At 44.1% G+C, this 20,994-nt stretch overlaps 8 protein-coding genes across 8 annotated transcripts; 3 read left to right on the forward strand and 5 right to left on the reverse strand.

Moving 5' to 3' along the window:
- Positions 1–353: 353 nt before the first annotated feature.
- N7483_005326 (uncharacterized protein) lies at positions 354–2,417 on the reverse strand (the record flags this gene model as incomplete). The annotated part of the gene is made up of 4 exons (XM_057088763.1): positions 354–1,285; positions 1,361–1,703; positions 1,778–2,048; positions 2,143–2,417. The coding sequence occupies 4 exons, from the start codon at positions 2,415–2,417 to the stop codon at positions 354–356; spliced, it is 1,821 nt and encodes a 606-aa protein (XP_056948592.1).
- Positions 2,418–4,174: 1,757 nt separating this feature from the next.
- N7483_005327 (C-terminal-binding protein) lies at positions 4,175–5,468 on the reverse strand (the record flags this gene model as incomplete). Its single annotated transcript, XM_057088764.1, has 4 exons — positions 4,175–4,899; positions 4,978–5,060; positions 5,136–5,350; positions 5,406–5,468. The coding sequence occupies 4 exons, from the start codon at positions 5,466–5,468 to the stop codon at positions 4,175–4,177; spliced, it is 1,086 nt and encodes a 361-aa protein (XP_056948593.1).
- Positions 5,469–6,006: 538 nt separating this feature from the next.
- On the forward strand, positions 6,007–7,697 carry N7483_005328 (SDR family NAD(P)-dependent oxidoreductase; the record flags this gene model as incomplete). Its single annotated transcript, XM_057088765.1, has 14 exons — positions 6,007–6,048; positions 6,105–6,144; positions 6,205–6,328; positions 6,385–6,457; positions 6,513–6,582; positions 6,639–6,678; positions 6,735–6,760; positions 6,827–6,938; positions 6,997–7,030; positions 7,097–7,103; positions 7,162–7,201; positions 7,265–7,392; positions 7,470–7,579; positions 7,644–7,697. The coding sequence occupies 14 exons, from the start codon at positions 6,007–6,009 to the stop codon at positions 7,695–7,697; spliced, it is 900 nt and encodes a 299-aa protein (XP_056948594.1).
- Positions 7,698–8,250: 553 nt separating this feature from the next.
- N7483_005329 (Phosphoenolpyruvate/pyruvate domain-containing protein) lies at positions 8,251–8,524 on the reverse strand (the record flags this gene model as incomplete). Its single annotated transcript, XM_057088766.1, has 2 exons — positions 8,251–8,387; positions 8,455–8,524. The coding sequence occupies 2 exons, from the start codon at positions 8,522–8,524 to the stop codon at positions 8,251–8,253; spliced, it is 207 nt and encodes a 68-aa protein (XP_056948595.1).
- Positions 8,525–8,623: 99 nt separating this feature from the next.
- Positions 8,624–9,309, reverse strand: N7483_005330 (uncharacterized protein; the record flags this gene model as incomplete). Its single annotated transcript, XM_057088767.1, has 4 exons — positions 8,624–8,791; positions 8,851–8,979; positions 9,040–9,157; positions 9,242–9,309. The coding sequence occupies 4 exons, from the start codon at positions 9,307–9,309 to the stop codon at positions 8,624–8,626; spliced, it is 483 nt and encodes a 160-aa protein (XP_056948596.1).
- A 1,008-nt stretch (positions 9,310–10,317) lies between these two features.
- N7483_005331 (uncharacterized protein) lies at positions 10,318–11,878 on the forward strand (the record flags this gene model as incomplete). Its single annotated transcript, XM_057088768.1, has 5 exons — positions 10,318–10,414; positions 10,468–10,620; positions 10,840–10,946; positions 11,007–11,104; positions 11,164–11,878. The coding sequence occupies 5 exons, from the start codon at positions 10,318–10,320 to the stop codon at positions 11,876–11,878; spliced, it is 1,170 nt and encodes a 389-aa protein (XP_056948597.1).
- A 694-nt stretch (positions 11,879–12,572) lies between these two features.
- Positions 12,573–14,388, reverse strand: N7483_005332 (uncharacterized protein; the record flags this gene model as incomplete). Its single annotated transcript, XM_057088769.1, has 9 exons — positions 12,573–12,830; positions 12,893–13,048; positions 13,116–13,310; positions 13,367–13,441; positions 13,495–13,713; positions 13,765–13,840; positions 13,897–13,986; positions 14,084–14,169; positions 14,221–14,388. 9 exons carry the CDS (start codon positions 14,386–14,388, stop codon positions 12,573–12,575), a joined length of 1,323 nt encoding a protein of 440 aa, XP_056948598.1.
- A 2,121-nt stretch (positions 14,389–16,509) lies between these two features.
- On the forward strand, positions 16,510–18,413 carry N7483_005333 (MFS general substrate transporter; the record flags this gene model as incomplete). Its single annotated transcript, XM_057088770.1, has 3 exons — positions 16,510–16,748; positions 16,805–17,418; positions 17,479–18,413. The coding sequence occupies 3 exons, from the start codon at positions 16,510–16,512 to the stop codon at positions 18,411–18,413; spliced, it is 1,788 nt and encodes a 595-aa protein (XP_056948599.1).
- Positions 18,414–20,994: the final 2,581 nt, after the last annotated feature.

Below are 20,994 nucleotides of genomic sequence, written 5' to 3' on the forward strand. Positions count from 1 at the left end.
TCGAAGTCATCCATCTAGCTAAGTCCGATGACTTTTATAAGAAAATCACACCTCAAAATATGACCACTCTAGCTAGTAAATTGAGTCAGGGAAAAGGCCTGAAAATAAATAAAAAATACCATTCTATTAATGTATCGTAAAACTTTTCGTTCACGTTATAATCGCATTACATCTTGATATACTCAAGTAAAATCTCAAAACCACAAATTTCGTAGATTCAATGCAGTCCAGAGGCCCCGTCATTGTACAAAATTCGTTCACCATTCCCATATATACCCAAACCATCACCCAAATTCTAGTTTATTACACTGCATGAATACATTTTCCCATGCGGACTCGACATAGCCCATAATCTAGAAGACCATACCCTTGGTCTGCTTGACCTTGTTCAGATCAATGTCCTTGATCATGAACATCCAAACAAATGCCAAGGACATGATACCCAGACCAGCTGCAAGAAGTCGGACCTCGGAGTAGGCGTAAGCGTGCTGGATAGCAGTTCGGATGGCGGTTCCAGGAGCGTAGGAAATCTGGACGTCAACACTGTTGTAGATTGAGTCAAGGTCTCCCATAGCATCCTCGGGAAGATAATGAGCGAGGGCCTTCTTGAAGGTGTTGGTCCAGATGGCAGTGCAAATGGTGTATCCAGCAGAGTCACCGATGGTACCGATGACATTCAGCAGGGCCAAAGCAGTAGCAACGTGCTGGTGGTCGACGGCGGCAAGAATACCAAGTTGTTCAACGATGATGAAAATAGATCCACCGATGGAGATGAAAATTTGACACATGATCTGGTATCCAACGCTGGAGTTGGGCTTTCGGAAGTAGATCATCAATCCCTGAGTGAACACGTACAGAGGGACGGAAATATACAAGGTCCAGCGGAAGCGACCGGTTCGGCGGATAATGTAACCAACAAGGAGCAAGAGCACACCGGAGACAATGTCGAAGATGTTCATAACGTAACCAGAGGTTGTGATAGACATATCGTTGACAACCTGGAGGAAGTTCTGGTAGTAGTTGTACCAGCAGTAGTAGGAGATCTGGTATGTGGCGTCCAGAAGACAGGCGCCGAGAACGGTTCGGTTGGTAAGGAGGCGGTAGTCGAACAGAGGAGTTGGTGCAACCCAGGTCTCCCAGATAGCGAAGAAGAACAGCATGGAGAATCCGACAACCAGCATGGCGATAATGTAGCCAGTTCCCCAGCCATTGGGAGCCTCAGAGGCAATATCGAAAGGCAGTTCAAACAGGACGAGACCGATGGTGAAAATAATAACACCAACCACTGTGAGGAAAAAAGAAAAATTAGAACCACGTTCATCTCAGCAACTTAGGGACGGAAAGGGAAGGGAATACTAACAATCGAACTCATTAACCCAGAACCAGACGCTCTGCATGAAAGTGCGACCGCTTGGCTCCTTCATACGGTGACCTTCCTTCTCTGCCTTCTTAAGGTTGAGCTTCAGGACAATGTAGAGGGGAGCAGCAACGACTGGGAAAATGATAGCCCAGGCACCGAATCCCCATCGCCAGCCAACTCGGTAGTAAAACTCATCGGCGACCTTGGGTCCAGCAAAGGCGGTGATGATGTAGGGGGAGGAGGTGAAGGCGTACGCCAAACCTCGGTTCTTCAGGGTGGATGAATCGGCAGTGATAACGTCCACACAGTACTCCATACCGTAGAAACCAACGTAGTAGAATACCTAACATAGGAAATAAAGTCAGCGATGATTTCATTCACTCAGACGAGATCAATAAGGAATCAGGTAATACTCACGTTCGCAGCACAGTAGATGGGGAACGAATTACAAGAGGCCATGAGAATCAGACCAAGGGTGGCACAAATAGTCATGAAGAGGAAACCTTCAGCACGACCCCAGACATCCATCATCTTACCCACAGGAAGGTAGGTCGCAGCGGCGAAAGCATCAGCCATAGCAGAAGGAACACCGGAGAGGGAGTGTTGCGAGAAGGAACTAGCGACGTAGGAACTCAAACTGTCGTAGACAGATGACTGGAAAGCGTTCACAAAGTACAAGAACCACATGCTGTAGCAGAGTATTAGCTCTGAATGCACGAATTGGAGTCCAATCTCTTATGGATTGAGCCAATAATGATGAAAAGCAACAGGTTGAAACTTACTTAATGAAGACAAAGATCAGGGTGTTTCTGGACCAAGTCATGGTAATGGCCTCCACATCACGGATACCATGTTGATCATGGGCATCGATATGCTCTCCATCTGACTCTGATTGTTCTCCATCGGCATTGGGAGCAGGTTGTTCACCCTTGGTCTCTTGAACAGTGCTTTGCTCAACGTTACCCTCCTCGAAAGAAGTGGTAGTCTCTCGCTTCTCGCGCAGACGGCTAAAGACCGTTCTGGCCCTGCGCAGCAGGGGTCGGATTTCCCGGGCCATTTTCAAAGTATTTGATAAATGAAACCAAGGAGAAGAAAAAGGAACTGAACCCAGATGTCAGAAGAGATTTTCCTAAAGCCAAACCGGAGAGGGGCACCCTAGTCCTTATATAAAATCAGGTTTATCCACATCGGCATCACCGGCCGAAGAAAATCGAAAAGAATCCACCGCTTGGGAGACAATGTTGGAACTCAAGGCGCGCTAACCGGACACACTATCCTCAATGAGACGCGTGGAAAGCATCTGGGGGCATTCGGGGCCGCTCAGATCTTCCAATTTGTCGTATGATTCGAAGAAAACCCCCATCGAGTGGAAATTTTCTTACCCTCCTTACTAGCGTGGGTTAGCATAGGCCGCGCAATAAAAAGTCCACTTATTCCACCGAAAATGGAGACTCGTGGGATCTAATCAGTCTAATCAGTCTAATCAGATCAACTTTCGGGTACATTCATCTTATCTAGCGTGCCCTGAGAGCTCGTAGCGAGGATCCACTTTATACCCTTCTCCACTTCATCAAAATCATCGAAGTAGATTGGTCAGACTCAAGCTTTTCCTTCGTTGCTTAGCTCTAAATGGCACAGATAATTACCGGACTAATTGTGGAGTTGTTTGAAAAATAATCAAGGAACGATACGAATTAAAAAGGTCAGGTGGACATCTGAACAGTTAGCCCATTGTTAACTTCGGAAATGAGACTGAATCCATGAAGGAAACTAAACTAATCTATGCATATCCACGGATAGATCCTATCTGATTGTGGCCTAACCTGGAACCGACCCTGGGGCCCTGAAATCCTTGACAAGTACCTGCGCCATTTATATGAAGAAATGACAAATGAATTGAAGAATTGCCCGACAGTTTCCGATCATGCTCCGAAATCGACTAACTTGAATTCAGGTTATTGCCCAAGCTAGGAACATTTAGACCTGAATCATGTCGAACTCGGATACAAGTTGCCCATTCATAATAATTATAATAATTGGGGTGACTGTTCAAGCTCCAAGAAAAGCGTGCGCCCGGGCGATATTTCTAGAACTAGAAATGAGCTGCAGCCGCTACGCGTCAAATATGCCGGCCTCGGGATTACTTTGACAGCTTACGAAAAGCTTGGAGGTCTTGGAAGTCTTGGAAGTCTTGGAAATCTTGGGAATTGTGCGATTGGTTGGGCTACCACTGGCATCACCGCAACTCGAAGAAATCAAAGTTTTCCACGTCTCCATACTCAAATGCTAGTTCCGCTAGCTAGCATACATTGGAGAGACAGAAATTTGACACCCAGCTCGTTGTGGATAGAAAAGCGACATTGTACAATAACGTCCGTTTTCACCGTCAAGGTCGGAGGGAACGTGGTACTGGTGGAGCTGCATTATGGAGCACTTGAGACAAAAACAACGCTTTCAAGTTCCACACATGGATGATGGTATATCGCTTGGCTGTGGGTCGAACACGTGGATACCATGAATGTGGCTGCAGTTTTTCACAGAAAGCTCTGATATTCCAAGCTTGAAGTCCGTTATCAATCAGTAGTAAAAGACCCATGGACCACTGGGGCATCCTTGGAAAAGAATAGTCTACCACACATGTGCACCCCATAGAGTACGCTAGTCGACGTGCAGGAGTGGGTCTAAAAAATTGCCTACATGGAGACACTTGCATGCATCATTGTGTTTTGAATGTGGTTCTGCAGAAATTGGACCATCGGGTGATTCTAGCGATTTCAAGTTCGCTCAAAGATTTGTTCTAAGTGGCTATCGGGCTTATTTTACATTATGAGGAGCAATTATGTTCATCTTCAATCCACTGATGAACACATCACGCATCACTTGGGCACTCTTGATACGAATATCATCCAGGCATTCCGGACTGTGATAAGCGGTATGAAGAGAAACCACCAATCTACCCCTTAACCATTCTTCCTGGTCGCGATATGCTTGAAACAAAGGATGAATAACCCCTTCGACCGGAATAGGTTCATTCGAGGCTACATCTAGTCCAAGACCAGTGAGCTTACCCTCTTTTAGGCAACGCTCCGCAGCATCCAAATCAAGAACTTCTCCTCGTGCGGTATTAACCACAATGGAACCCGAGGGCATCAGTTGCAGAAGATCATATCCCACAAGGTTGATGGTCTGTGAGGTTGCCGGACAATGAATACTGAGTGTGGAGCTCCGACGAAACAATTCTTGAATATCACGCGTCCGCTCAATCCCAAGTGCCTTTTCGATCCCATTTGGCGCGTAAGGATCATACGCAAGAACATTCCACCCGAATGCTTTCGCCCGCAACGCAACGGCAGTTCCGATGAGACCGATACCTAGAATTCCAAAAGTGGCACCTTGAATTCGAGAGACCAATGGTGTTTCAATATGAGACCACAAGCTAGGTGGGGTTGATCGTTGACTGTCGTGGTGAAGAATGATACCCCGCCTCAGAGCTAGAGCCAGACTGATTGCGTGATCTGCGATCTCACCTGTTCCATAGTCTGAGCCAGTTATAGGCTAGCCGAAGTGGCAAATTAATATCGCTTTAACTTTGAATGTTTATGCATCTTTATGCATACCGGGAAGGTTACTGAGTATCACTCCTGTTTTTGCCAGTGCCACTCGGTCTACACGGTCATAGCCCGCACCCATCCTAACAATCCTGTGGCGCTGTTAGCGCTCAAATCCTTATATCCTGTGACTAGTACAAAGATGGAAAATCTGTCCGCTCACATACACTTTCAAGTTGGGGAAGAGTTCGAGGTCTGCCGCTGTGAAGTCTGGCTTCAAAATCGTAATGCCATCGACCTTGGCACGCAGCTCTGGGTCTATACTTGACCAGGGCTTGAAAAGAGGTTCTCCTGCGGGAGAGAGGTTTGTCTGTATATAGTTCACTTTGAATGGCTTCTCGCCATCTTTTACCGTGAAGATGGCTTGTTCGATTGAATCATCCTAGGTTTGCATTAGCCCTGTTCAATACTAGAGAGTTTACTATTGGGGTTCTCACGGGATATAGTCCATCAGCTTGGATCACCGTATATGTCGGAATTATAGTATCAAGAGAGCCCATGATGTCACAAGTCCACTAAAATGGAGGAAATCGGAGGAAAGAAAGTTGGAAAAGGATCAATGACCAAGTGTTGATAGTCCAACCCCGCTTCTCTCTTATGCCTTTGATTTATATAACAATCTTGAAGAACTCTCATTCTAATTTTACCGGCTAATAAACTACTAAATTCGCGTGCTTATTTTTACCAGTCAATTCTATGGCGGGTTTACTGAGTTGTGGAGACCCCGGGTTATGAGCTACTTGATGCGATGAAGCCGCGGGCGCATCCTCCCGGCGGTTAAACCATGTACGCTTCCAAGGTTCTAAGCTTGGGACCACTTCCAAGTACATTTGCACCGCCGCTAAAATCTGACATAATCTGGAACCTTCTTCCAAGGTTACTGAATCAAGTGAGGGGAAGCTGTGACATCTGCATAAAACTGCAACATTCGAGTAAACTCTTGAGATACTTCATAAACCATTTGATTATCGGGATTTCACTTCATCAAACTCACGACTCGGAATCATCGTCCACCCACCACGGATAATATCAATCAAAATGTCATTCCAAATCGCACAACTCTTTAGCGTCGAGCGCAAGGTGAGTGATGACTGCGCTATTCCCAAAATGAGAGTCTTCTAATATTAGGAATGCAGGTCGTCGTCATTACTGGAGGAGGCTCTGGTCTTGGCAAAGGTAATATACAATCTTGACAACGTGAGGAATAATATACTTACGATTTTTGGTCATTTTTAGCTATTGCCGAAGCATTTGCTACCAATGGTGCTAAGGTTTACATTACTGGGCGCCGCGAAGCTCTCCTTCAGAATACTTCAACCGAAATAAATGCCAAATCTACCCTTGGCGGCTCAGTTACTGCGTGAGTAACTTCCGATCACAGGGCAATGTGTAGAAAGACAAGCTAATATTTTATAGTATCCAAGGAGATGTCTCCACAAAGGATGGTTGTGCTCAACTGATCAAGGAGATCTCAAGCAAAGAAGACCATGTATGCTATCTCCAACCATAAGGCGCAGCTTTAGACCTTACTGACTATGGAACAGATCGACGTTCTTATCAACAATGCCGGACTTCCAGGAAAGATTGACTATCCTCAGTGGGACCCAAACAATTGTGAGACAATCCGAGTCTTTTATATCATTCTACCCATTCTGACATATATGTCACAGCCGATGAGGTGGAGAAGGCTTTGTGGGAAAGCGTTGATGAGTATTTTCCACCTATTTTTCCGACACAACAGGCATTCAATTCTAACTTCTGCGAAGTGACTCTTTCCATTCAACCAACAGTGGTATGTGATGAAGACTGATGTTTATCAGTTAATCTTGGATGTCATACTGATTTCAAAATCTGTTAGTGAACATCAACGGTATCTATTTCACTACTGTGGGGTTCGTTCCTCTGTTGCGAAAATCTACAGAGCCTAGCGTGATTATCATCGCATCACTTGCTGGTCTTATCAACCAAAGGTCTGTCTATACGCGTGCTATATCTACATATGATCGAAGTATCTAACTTGTTGAATAGAGCAATGGGAACTATGACATACGCTGTATCCAAGGTATGCGACTCCTAGCAATAGATAAGGAACACTGGCTTATTGATACTAATAAAATTCCTTTGACAGGCAGCCGGTATTTTCTTCTCTGAATTCCAATCATTGAGAATTCTATTCTGACTAATGTTTGACAGCGGTGCATTTGTCAAAGCTTCTCGCAGGAAGATTCCACCCGTGAGTCTTGAATAATGATCGGAAATTGACTTTCAACCACCACTAATATGAGTATATCACTAGAATGAAAATTCGAGTCAACTGCATTCTTCCAGGAATCTTCCCAAGTGAAATGACCACTACAGACAGCACAAGTAGCCACGACACCCTGAACAAGTTTGCCGTTTCAGCAGCCAAGAGATGTACTGCTGGTAAGTTCATACATCTTCCAAATCAAATGACGAGATGATATTTGAAGGATGAGGAATCATTCTGATAATAGATATAGGTCGCGCTGGATATGCCGAGGAGATTGTCGGCCCTTGTCTCATGCTGAGTTCCAAGGCAGGCGGATATATGAATGGGGGTCATATTTTGGTGGATGGAGGCAGAGCTATGGTAATTTCCCCGAACTAGTAGAGATGCAAGACATTACTAGTACTATAACTAACTTCATCTTCAGGGCGCCTCGATCAACGACGGACTTCATATGCCAGAAGATACCTACGTCGATTAAATCATGATGCCACGGAGACTCTTCCAAATGCCTGCAAGTTATGAACCATCATCACGGCCAGTACTAGATAAATCAAATAGAAATCGAATTTTTGTTTGCAAGTACATCTTTTTGGTACTTTAAATATAAAACGAAATAATGATACATCTCCTTACAACGTAAATAATCGAAGATGCGCCAGTAAATCGGGTACTATGTCTGAGTGGAACCTCGAGAGCTGCTAATAGTATTCAGCAAACGGTCGCGTGCCCAGGTGGTTCTTCCGATTCCTTAGCGATGCCAACAGGTTTGGAGGTATGATCCATGTAGAAAAACTTTTCAAACATTGAACATTGAAATTTAAATTAAGATCTGGAATGCTGTTCATGTGTGCCGGTGATGTTTGCTTCTTCTAGTAAGTGAGACTTTTCTCTGAGAATAGGGAATAGAAAATTGAGATCAAACAGATACAGAACTCTTTCAAGAGTAAGCTGACTTAATAAAATGTGTAATATTTAAAACTAGCAAGACAAAAAATGGTTGATAATCTATTCCACCTTTGAATAATACATTCTCACACCGACAGTTTAGAACTCTTGGCTTTCTGAAGATGACCCAACATTCCGTTCTTCAAAACACTAACATCAGTATTTACAGAGACCACGTCAAAGCCTTGGGAAACCCTTCGGCGTGCATCGTCACCATCTGTGCCTAGAAGAGAAAGAAAAGTTAGCGAGTTGTTTCGAATATAGCGAGGGTCTTTCTCTGGGAATCATACAGAAGATGGCAGTTGTCTTTCCTGCAGAATGAGCAGCAGCAAGCACTCTCCTCACCACCTCGAGTGACATTCATTTGCTTGGACAGATCGAAAGGACCGATGAACAGCACATCAACGCCATCAACAGAAGCTATCTTCTCGATATTTTCAACGCCACCCGAGATTCAATTCACGCAGCAACAGTCAAGCCACTCTGAATGCCTTCATCATAGTCACTACCGGCCACTCCCGGGAATGTATGAGGCGCCCACTTTGGCCCGTATCCACGCGTTCCTAGAGGGGGATATCTGCAATACTTCACCACATTGATAGCATCCGCCTTCAGGTTACATTGAGACTCGGTCAGCAATTACTCGGAATTGAAAAATTTCAGACAAATAATTGTTTTTCGCATACCTCAATATGGCACATGGGTGTCATGATACCATGGGCTCCGGCATCCAGGGCGCGCTTGATCATCCATTCCTCGGCACAAGGAATTCTGTTTATAGGACTTGCGCCCTCAGAGGCGAGAGCATTGTTTAACTAGTCCTTCGTTAATATCTGAAAGAGACAAATATGACTCTCGATACCATCATATCTCACCTCATAGTAATGATGATCAGATATCAGTCCATGTTCCGCGTCGATTAGGACCCAGCTGAAATTGGTAGAAGGTTCAGTGCCATGGAGAATCGTTTTTGCAACTGCGGCGCTTGGAACTCTGTATTATTGATTTAGTCAATCATACTACTAGCGAACTATCTGGGCGACGACCACAATTTCACGAGAAAGGGCAATAACGTACGTCAGCCAGAACCCGAAGGCAGTCGAAGGTTGCGCGAGGCTTTTTTGGATAGATGTCGGGAACCCCATTATTGCTAGGAAAGGTAGAAAGTAACCAATCGATAGCACGAGACTTTGAACTTTCAAAGTGATCAGATATTAGGACTAATAGATATACTAGTCAGGGGACTGGTTATCCGGTCCTGACTCCAGGTGTATTAGCCGATTTTAGGATCAATGCTTAGCAGCGGGATATTTCATCATTGATCTGCAAAAAAATAGTGAGACACCCTATAAACCTTGACTAGCACGTCTAATGTCATACGAGTGCGATTCAGGAAAAATCAGATAGACTAGCGCCGGCAATTTCAAACCTTTGGGCGTTGATGACTTTTTACTACCGGGGGTTGAACTCATTCGCCTCATCGCTTAACCCACATTTCCCCCAGATTATAACCAATGACCGAGGTGGAAATCTTCATTTCCAATACCCCAGACGTGGAGAGAGTCAGAGAGACGGGGTGGCGACATCTGGAGTACGTAGGTCTCCTTTGTCAAGCTTGGACCATCATCACTTACCCCAGGTCTAGTTGGTGATTCATAAACTGAGAGCCTGGCTCAGCTTCTCCCGAACATGATCCCCATTTTCTCTCTCATCCTTGAAATCCTCTTCCTCCGTGATGTCTGAGGACAGTAAAGTTCCTACCTCTGCGCGTTTTGAAAGTAGGTAGAGGGTTTCCGAGTCACTGCAATGTCTCCAGAATGCCTAGTGGCGAACCTGTTCTAACCTCTTCAAGACAATACCAATCCATCATGGTGGAAAGACCCGTCTCTGAGACGCAATGTCTTCTATACGTTCGGTTGCATGATGTGTCCGTTCTATTTGGGCTTCAAGATAATTACTCCTCTCAACAGATGCGACTGACTAATATTTGAGTTATGGACAGATGATCAATCTCTACTTACAAGTCTCCAAGCCATGTCATATTGGAACGATTACTTTGATACCCCAACTGGAGATTGACTTGGCATCATCTCTGCTGCAATTCTCATCCCTGGGATCGTGATGGGATTTCCCGCTGCTTGGATCTGCAATACATGGGACGGAAGTATTGTATCTTGATCGGATGCATATTCATCGTAGCCGGCGGTATCTGGAATGGATTATGCACTACAGCCAACGAATTTCTTGTTTGTGAGTCAAAACTTCCTACTCTGCTATGGAAAAGCATTAGCTGACCTTATTAGCCCGAGTTATCATGGGAATTGGCGGCGCACTGAGCAAGACAGGTGCCCCGGCTCTTCTCCAAGAAATCGCTCACCCGCGTCTTCGGTCCCCCATGAGTTCGATGTATTATGGATGCTATTACATTGGGTCTTTGATGAGCGGCATTATGTGCAGTATGTCCTTGATTGCTCTCGCAACACTTTCACATATTCATACACTCACATATCTCATTAGTCATTGGTCTCAGCGTAAATAGCAACTGGAGCTGGAGGTTCCCGTGCCTTCTGTCCATTTTTGGCCCCATCGTTGTCGCGCTTATTCTTCTTAAAGCACCCGAATCGCCCAGATTTTTAGTCAAGAAGGGCAGAATACTGAGGCTCTGACTATTTTAGCGAGATACCATGCCAATGGGGATACATCGGATCCACTTGTTATCTGGGAATATCAAGAAATAGAGCGGGCATTGGAAGAGGAGGCGTTGAGCAGCAAAACTTCCTATGTGTGTCATTCCTTCCACCTTATCCTACATTGAAAGAATTCATCTTACATCAATCCCCAGCTGGATCTTCTCAAAACCAAGGGTAACCGAAAGCGCCTCATGGTCACGCTTGTCATGGCAATGGGTGTTAACTGGGTTGGCAATGGAATTGTCTCATAGTGAGTTTTCGATGAGTTCACATTGTGTATCTCAGATCAGCGAACTGACCAAAACATAGCTATCTGTCACCTGTACTGAAATCAGTGGGGATTACCGAAGCCTCGAAGATCCTTGCTATAAATGCAGGTCTAGCTGCGTGGAACCTGATCATATCAGAGGTTTCGGGTTTATACGCCGATAAGATCGGTCGGAGACCAATTTTCCTGATCTCAACCACTGGTATGATATTGAGCTACTGTCTTGTGATGGGTTTCACTGCCGGTTTCAGAGAAACAGGCAAAAGTAGCCTTGGTGTGGCTGCCATCCCATTCCTCTTCCTTTTATTTGGCTTCTACGACTTCGCTTGGACGACAATGAATTACTCCTACGTTGCCGAGATCATGCCATTTGGACTCCGCGCCAAAGGATTGGCAATCTATCTCTGTGTTCAGCAAATGGGGAATACATTCAATCAATTTGTTAATCCCATTGCACTGGATGCCATCTCATGGATGTACTATGGTGTTTACATTGGTGTCGACGTTGTCCTTCTCATTTTCATCTACTTCTTCTTCCCTGAAACCAAGGAACTCTCTATCGAAGAAGTAGCAATAGTTTTTGACTATGATGATATCAAGATTGCGCGGAATAATGTGGCTGAATCGTTTAGCAATGCGAAGCAAACTGGTAGTGAGTTGGGATTAAGCCCTGCGCGCTGCAGCAAAGAGTTTACAGAGCACGTGGAAGTGAGAAACCGAGCCTACAAATCAAATGACGGTGAGATGAGTGCTTAGGGAAGAATTTGTCCCATCCCTAGAGAATGGATTGAATTATGGAGGATTGCCCATCTGGTCATATGTATAAATTGATCCCTGGGCGTATCAAGTGATCTTTTAGTACATAGCAGCCTGAGGAAATTTACACATATAGGAACAACATTTGCATACTTTAACCAGCGGCATTTACCACTGGCAATATTTAAGTTTATGTATTCAATACTTCTTCGATAGCTCATCAATTATTATGCCTTAGCCCTGGAGCCTAGGACTTTACTGCGTGGACTAGCTTCAAGTTCAAGTTGACACTGAAAGGTTGAATTTTTGTGTAGAATAATTAGTAGAGCTAGTACCGAGGCGTTTCTAATACGACTTATTTTACTAATACTAATAGTAGATAATTTCAAGTTGAAGGTTGCTTCATCTTTCTGCTATTCCCTCAGCTAAGTTCGGATAAGAGTGCTCAAATTCTTTAAATTCTTTAAGGGTTGTTAATATAAACTAGTATGGCACATCTTAAGATCTCTCAGATCTGGAATGTGTTGTATTTGACAGCAAAGCCCTCCAAGGCCCAGCAGGACCTACCATCTCAGGCTTTAAGTCCTCCAATCGCCATGCACATTTCGCATTGTATTTATGATTTCCTCTTGTAAGACTGGAGTATGAAGGTATTAGCACAATCTCGGTTTGAATCTAGCTTCAGAATTTGATCCTAGGGGTTGATCTCACTTTCTATGACACGGTTCACTCCTTCTTGGCCATGGGTTCCGTTGGCGTATAGAACTGGTCGACCAACTCCAACAGCTTTAGCACCCATTGCTAGAGCTTTAACGACATCTGCCCCGGATCTTATACCACCATCTATCATGATATCTATTTTGTCAAACAGATCGAGTCGCAAGATTCTGATTTCAAATAGAACATCAATTGGCGCTGGCGCATAATCTGCCTGTCGGCCACCGTGATTTGACTAAGACAGGTCTTGGTTAGTGGAGTTAGGGAGTCCAAGGATCGAGAGTATATTCATCTTACAATGATGACTCCATTCACCCCTTGCTCCACACAGAGTTGGACATCCTCGGGGCATTGAACGCCTTTGACAATAATCGGCAATTTCGTATTTGCCCGAAGATCTATTGTTAACGCATGGAATAATGGAAGGAAAAAGCCCTGGAGACGTGGTCCATACTCTGATAAAGGATATATCATTCCATGTAAGATTTCGGTCCTGATAGCCTCCGATTTGCTGAGCGACTCCCAGGTCTCTTTTTGATGGAATGGCCTCTTCAGAGACCTCCTTTGGTGGAGCAGTCACTGCTTTGGATCGCATCTCGAGCGTTTTTTTTGACTCCCAAGCCACGTCAACTGTGAATACAATTGCCTTCGCGCCGAGTTTTTCTACTTTTCGAATCAACTTCCCGGACTCCGAGCGGTCTTTATTCAGGTAAAGCTAGATGTATATCAGGAATTTTGTTCACTTAATTCTCAAGGGCTAGAATATCTTACCTGAAACATCAGGTTCTGTGTATCTTTGCTCGCAGCAAAGAATTCTTCCAGTCCACAGCTTGCGTTCGAAGAAATCTATCGATTCATGTCAACACTCATGATGAAGGATTGACTTCAATTTAACTTACCATTTGAATTAACCCATTTTGACCAGCAGCCTTTGTTATATTTACCTCACCAAGTGGATGACCTAATTTCGCCATAGCAGTGGGAGAAATAAACAATGGCATTGCTGATGGAATCCCGACAATTTCGGTTTCGGTAGTGCCCTCAGACACGCCACGTAGGATTCGAGGTCGAAAGAAGTATCCTTGGAAGGCGTTCCTATTTTCATGAAAAGCTAATTGCTGTTAGTCCAGAATAATATTTGCAATGCTTTTTAGGGTTTATGTCCTCACTTCTCTCCTCATCCGCTGCGCTGCGATAATATGCCTATGCTGTCGCACTGAGAACTCGTTCACCCTATTCTTCGAACTCCTGGAGTAGAAAGAAATTATGAGCTCCCGGCATCTCATCTCTTGCAATCTGACGTTGAATTTCGTCCTCGGATAGCTCTTCTTTGTCCCGTGATGGGAGTGTGGTGGGATCGATTGGGCCTAGACAAGCTTCGACTGGTAGGGCTTTAAGTGCATCAGGTGGATGAAGCATATTGAAAAGTTCACGTCGGAAAATTTCCATGAGAGATATATTCTTGAATATGTTAACACCAATGCTCACCTCGCTTCTTTCCCTGCCGCATTGAGAATAGCCTGGTGCCCACCAGGATGAATCTTCAAAAAGTTCGTCACATCATAAACAAATCCCTGTACTAATTATGAGTAGGAAAACCAAGGCCTGTCAAAAAGATCACTGACATTCAATATTACCCAACAATCGTCGGCAGATGTGTGCTCCTGCACTTGCCGGTATGAAATTTGAGGTTGTGATTTGGAAATCTCGTTTTTCGGCAATTGGGACTCGTTGGAACTTTGAATCGAATACCTAGGTAGAAGACTTTTACAGTATCCCTCAGACAATAACATCTTATTATTCGATAGATATAAAGTACTAAGTGAATACGAGTTCGTGCAGCTTCGCGAATATGATATTGGGTTTGTAATAAGCGTCCTCGATCGAAGGAAAGCGGAATACTAGTTGTAAACAGACATATAACCTTGGAAGTTATCAGTCCTTTTTAACATTTGAAGATATGATCTTAAGGCTAGACCTGTACCCTAGAGTTAATTTGTCCGTGAAACGAAGCGAACAGAGCGAGTAGGCCGCAATCATTCCCCGCGGTTATTGTGAAAAACTCACCTTTTGGTTCTGAATTTAAATCTCCTATCCTAACCTTTCGAGAAATGTCTTTGCTATAGAAAATAGAGGGCCGTTGATAGCCTTGACAGTTATACAGTTCAGAGAAGGGATGGCTCTGAGCAATATATTGATTTCTATAAATATGTTTTGGACTGCGGAAGTTTCGATCTGAGTTTCGTTAAGTACATAGTCTACTGAAGGCTTGTTTAAAAATAAGGAGCTCCAGTATGTAGTATCTTCAAATCTGTGAATTGTCTTTGAAAAAGCTTCAATATTTCCCTGCTATTTTCAGATAGTCGGATATCTTCCGATACTTCTTCTGATATCTCTAGTACCGGGAAAGTCATGGCTAAATCAGACACAAAGCCAGTATTCACAGGCCCGATAGTATTTAAGAATAAGTTCATAAGGCTATCGCTGTTCTACAGGCTTTCATCCACTTCGCGAATAATATGAGACTTAGGCATCAAGATATCGATCTCCATGGCTTATGTTTACTTGAAGAGATTCAAAATTCGAACGGGTCCCTGAGTGAATATGCAATAGAATGATGAAAAATTAGACACAAGTTACAAACGAAAATTTCAAACAATCAATATGAAGCGGAAAATTCAGACAGTATGTGTATTAGGATCCAGGGGAGACCAGCTGATTTTAAAACTTGAACCCTGGAACTGGACTCGGAGACCTCGGAATGACCGCTAAAATTATCAATCAGATCAGATTACGGATTTTCACCTGATCATGCCCAGATGGTAATAAGGCCCAGAGCGTCGATTCAAATGTTCTCGGTCGCATTTTCCAATCACTGAAAATCCAGCACCTGTGTACCAGGGTTCAGTTTAGAAGAAACCGAAAGCCACTCAAGAAAAGGCATTCACATCGGTGAAAGTAAAGGGTAAGATTCTGGATCATTCCACCTGATTGATTAGAGTTTTAGCGGAGAAGAAGAGACAAAAAGAAGAATATTCCAACCTAAGACCAATTTCCTGTTAACCTGGTAATGTCATTGTTAGCGTGAAGGGTAAGCTCGGCTCTGAAAGCCACATTGTCTTATGCGAGTCAGAATCTTCACTCAATGGGATTCTTTCACCAATTGAAAGGACCAGGATCAGATTAGATATGGTTGAGAGAGATATCCACCATGGTACGGAGTACGCGACCCTAGATCAGATAGATTGAAAATAGGCACTTTTTTCTATTTTTCTATCCCTATTTTTTGCATTAGACATGAGTCAAAAAGAGGGTAGGTATTCTGGCCCCAAGCCAATCATGCACTGATCTTGTCGAGGGACGCGCACCACTCAAGCTCAATTAGTTCAAGCTTATTATCTGATCGGTCGCCCCGATTTTCCTCAAATTGCCGGACTCCATAATAATTCGGGCCAAATTCCGAATTTTATTCCCATCATACCCTGCTCAGGTGGTTAAGGATACCACATGAGAAATTTTCTTAATTTTTCTTTGGTCCCTGACTCAGTTCGGGCGTCGAGCCCCACGCGGGACTAGATTGATAGGCTTGAGCACAATCTGAGTGGCTTAGTTTTGACCACTTTAAGTGGGGATGGGTTGAAAAGAAGGGCTAAGAGGACAAGAGAAAAAAAAAGGTGCTGAAAAGTTAATGGCACGCGAGAATGATGTGAAAGTATGGTTTTGGAACCAGAATAGAGCTAGCTCAACGGAGTAGAGCGATAACTTGAACCTTGCCAATCCTAATGCTAGGTCAGCCCATTTAAAGATGACCTCGCCCGGGCCTCGTGCAAATTTTTCTTTTTTTTCGAAGTCAAATACTTATTTAATTTTCCCTTTTCACTGGTGCGCGTTGCGGCATCCCCATCATCGGCATCATGGGTATAGTTGTGGATAGACTGAAGGGTCGCAAACCGTCTCAAGTCGTGGACGACCTTCGTCCTGTTGAAGATAATGACAATGTAGCAGCAGAGTCAGAGAAAAATGCGCCAAACCAGAGCAAGGAGGTTGAGCAGCACCCAGATGAAATTACCAAGGAAGCTCAGATGGGTGTTCAAAAGGCCGAGGCCGTTGCACTGGTCTGGAATAAGAAGGCAGTCTATATCACCTATGGATGGTGAGTAGTGACTCTATATACTTTGAGCCTGGCTATCTCAAACTAACATTATCTAGGATCTGGATTTGCTACTTTATGCTTTCCTTCCACGAGTACATCGGCACAAACGTAATTTACTATGCCTACTCAAACTTCAACTCCGCACCACAGATTACAACCGCCATGATCCTCGCAACTATTGTAGGTGGTGTCCTCAAACTACCCATTGGTAAAATGCTCGGTCTTTGGGGCCGCGCCGAAGGTCTGATGGTCTTCCTTGGTGTGTACATCATCGGCATGATCCTCCTCGCCTCTTGCACGGGCCCAAATTCCTTTGCTGCGGGCTACGTTTTCTACTGGGTTGGATTTGATGCTATTTATCTCATCTTGGAGATCTTTATCGCCGATACAGCGGGTATGCGGAATCGTGCTTTCGCTTTCGGCTTCTCCACTACGCCTTATATCTGTACCGCTTTTACAGGTCCTCTGGCTGCAAGCTCATTCCTCAAAACTGGAGGCTGGAGATGGGCTTATGGCGCTTTTTGCATTATTCAGCCTGTTGTCTTTGCACCTTTGATTATGACTTTCAAGTACTATGAGAATAAGGCAAGGAAGCAAGGGCTCTTGGTACGAGAGAAAAGTGGCCGAACCTTGCTACAGTCTATTATCCACTATATTCACGAATTCGATGGTATGTCAACCTACTTCCAAGGTTGCACTTCTTGATTACCGAGCTAACAATTTAATCTAGTTATTGGAGCCTTGATTTTAATGGCTGCTTTTATTCTCTTCTTACTGCCTTTCAGTCTCGCATCATACGGCCGTGCACAGTACAAGGATGCCTCATTTATTGCTGAGGTAGTTGTTGGATTCTTGTTGTTCTTCGTATTCGCAGCATGGGAGAAGTGGTTTGCGCGCAAGCATTTCATCCCTTACTACTTTCTCCGCGACCGCACTATTCTCGGCGCATGTTGTGTGTCGGCAATCCTCTATTTCAGCTTCTACTGCTGGGACAGTTACTTTTACTACTTCATCATGGTAGTCTACAACCTCGATGTGAAACTGACAGGATACGTGACGGCCATCTACACCATCGGCTCATGTTTCTGGTCTCCCATCTTTGGATTCTGGATCCGCTGGGTAAAGGAATTCAAGTATACCTGCCTCTTCTTTGCCGTTCCTCTCATGTTCTTGGGTGCAGGCCTGATGATCCACTTCCGTGGTCAAGATTCAGATCTTGGTTACGTGATTATGTGTCAAATTTTCATCGCCTTCTCAGGTGGAATGTTGGTTATTGGTGAAGAAATGGCTGGTATGTGTGCTTCTGATCGTGATAATATCCCCATCATTCTATCCATGATTGGTCTGTTCTCAAGTGTTGGTGGTGCTATCGGATACGCTGTTGCTGCTGCCATCTACACCAACACCTTTCCTCAGGGGCTGCGACAAGCACTTCCAGCAAGTGCTCAAGCCGATTGGCAGACTATTTACCTGGGTGGTTACTCCTCGCAGCTGGGATATGCCCCTGGAACGGATGTACGTGATGCGATCAACTTTGCGTGGGGTTATACGCAAAAGTACGAATCCATCGCAGCTACCTGTTTGATTGTTTTGTTGATCCCCTCAATCTTGGCTTGGAGGCATTATCGGGTGGATAAGGAGCAGAACAAGGGTGTGACGATGTAAGCGGTAGAGTTCAGTCATGGCTCATGGCATGGATACAATGCGGACATTGAAGGCGTCCAGGAGGTCGGTCAATGGAATGCTCTTCGTGTGAACATATACTACCTCCTTAATAGAATTTTAACATTTGGGCCTGCGAATTAAGCCATGTGACTATTCTTAGGTATCAACATAATATGATCAGGACCTCCTCCTACCCCTTTCTCTCTCATGGGCCTAATGAAGAGATAAAAAGATTATTGGTGGAGAGAGGGATATATGTCATTTACTACTCTTCTTTACACATTCTGATATCAGTCTGTCAGTATTTAAATTATCAGCTATAGCTTCTAAGGCTCTAATGTTACCTCTATTCACTTTATTATCTGGATTTTATTATTATGATATAAAAACCTTAATGATATTAAATAAGGCTAAAGTAAGAGACGTCTAAATATTTCAAAATAAAAGTGAGAGATAAACAAAATAAAAGATAGCTAAAGTGAGAGATAGCTGAATTAAGAGGAATATACTATATATGTCTCTTTTTTTCTACCAGCCATGCGGTTTTAGCCGTATGGCCATTGTAGGCTCCCTTAGTCCATATTGATTTTCTTCTTATCCTTGTCCTTATCCGCACTCAAGTGTAACGAATCGAACCAGGCTATGAGTAGGGCTTTCTCTTGCTGGATAAGGTCGTCCTCTTCCGTACTCAAGTGCAGCGAATTGTACCAGGCTATAGCCCGGTCTTTCTCTTTCTGGGTCCCCGCACCTGTCCTAACCATGCATTTCTGATGGTGTGTCTGCATAAAATGCTGGCGAAGGTTTGTCATCCTCAAAATTGGAACCTGAAATCGGTTAGAAACTACTCATTACACAGCTTTGGATAGAATTCAGGATAGTCATTTCCTTACAACGGCTCTATCGCAGTGCGGTAGTCTACAGAATACTTCTCCGGAGTACACAATGATGTGCCCATCGGCCTGCTCATATGATCTGTCAATCTTGATTCTAGGGAAACAGTCTGTAACCGGTTGAAGTTGATTCTCACAGTCTTTTCGTATGGCGGCAGTTGAAGCCGCCCGGCCGTTCCTTCTTCAAGATACCATTTGAATCGGGGGAGGTTTTTGAGGTAGGCCGGTGTCTTATTAGCCATGGTCTCCAGGTCGATGATGACTGTCATCATTCAATAGGTTAGAAAATGGTGATAACCCCTTTCAAACTGGTTTATAGACCTTGGGAGTTAAAAGTGAGGTATTACCAGTGTACAGGTGTATATGGGTCGTGGAATTCGGCAGGGTTGTGGGGAAGAATGGAACAGCATCTGGTGTTTTGGTTGGATCAACTAGAAGCTTCCATGGTTACATGTCCTAATTAGGACTAGCCTGGCCCCCTGTTCGTAATATCCGTAATCCCATTACTAGGTATAAATTACTACCCGTTTGTATACCACCGCAGCTTCCAAGATTCTTAAGCCCCAGAACACTCACATCAACATCACATCACAAGGGATTCCTTTTTTTAATAGGCCCAGGTTATCTCAGTCTATCCCAGCAACAACTCGAGCTTAAATTCATAACTACGACCATGGAAGGATTCTTCCGTTTGAGACGTCTGCTGCGGAAAAAAAAAAGGGTACGAAAACTACTCCCACTACTACGATCACTGATCTCCCTCCAGAGCTGATCATATGTATTCTTGATCACCTCTCGTTGGTTTCGAAAGCATGCTTAGTACTTAGCTGCAAAGCTTTCTATCGGCATTTTGAATTTATTGTGAAAACCCCAGCTTTCTGGCATCCCGATGACGTTCTACCAGCCTCACAAGGTATAAATGATCGGCTTCATCTTCTTTCGAAAATACAGACTCGAAAATGGAATCTTTGCAAAAAATGCTTATATCTTCAACCATCTAAGGATTTTGATAAGTGGGTATCACGCGAAAGTTGTAACCTTATTCGGATTATCAAAATCTGTCCATGTATCCGATTCCGCTCATGCACTTTGCATCATTTTCTCCACAGAGTTCGCCGGGAGCTAGAGAGTGCGTGTGACACAAATAGCGTGGGTCTTGGAACAAGGAAGTATTTACCGAACTGGCATGAATGCCAAATTTTTGACGGCCCACAAATAGTATACAACCTATCGATTTCTCTCTATTACGATGAGAATCAGGTAATCTGGTTTCATTTGAAATATGTCATCGATATCGTCCAGCCAAGTTCAAGTCAACTTTGAGCCTCAAAGAAGGATAATGCTCTGTCCCCATCTCGATGTTTATACCATAATAAAGACCAACCCAAGTACGCCTGTCTTTGAATGTCGCACGTGTCTAATCAACGGACCTATCGACTTCAAGGTAATGAACACGGAGCAGGGCAGAAAATACAGTATAAAACATTGGCGTTCATTTCGGTGTCAATAGTGCTATGTTTAAGTTCTGTTCAGGCGGACACTCGCAATAGCTCAACCCTGGAGGCTCGGAATGGATTTGGCACCTGGGTCTTCAAGTTTCAAGTTTTAGCTACCTGATCCAGCCCTGGAGCACTTCAAGTTAAACCAGTTGACCTGGGACTTATGAGATTGTGGACATGCCTAGGTGTATC

Source organism: Penicillium malachiteum (genome assembly GCF_028827825.1).
Source record: "Penicillium malachiteum strain IBT 17515 chromosome Unknown utg000002l:1.0-8849297.0:1.0-8852440.0, whole genome shotgun sequence".
Lineage (NCBI taxonomy): Eukaryota > Fungi > Ascomycota > Eurotiomycetes > Eurotiales > Aspergillaceae > Penicillium > Penicillium malachiteum.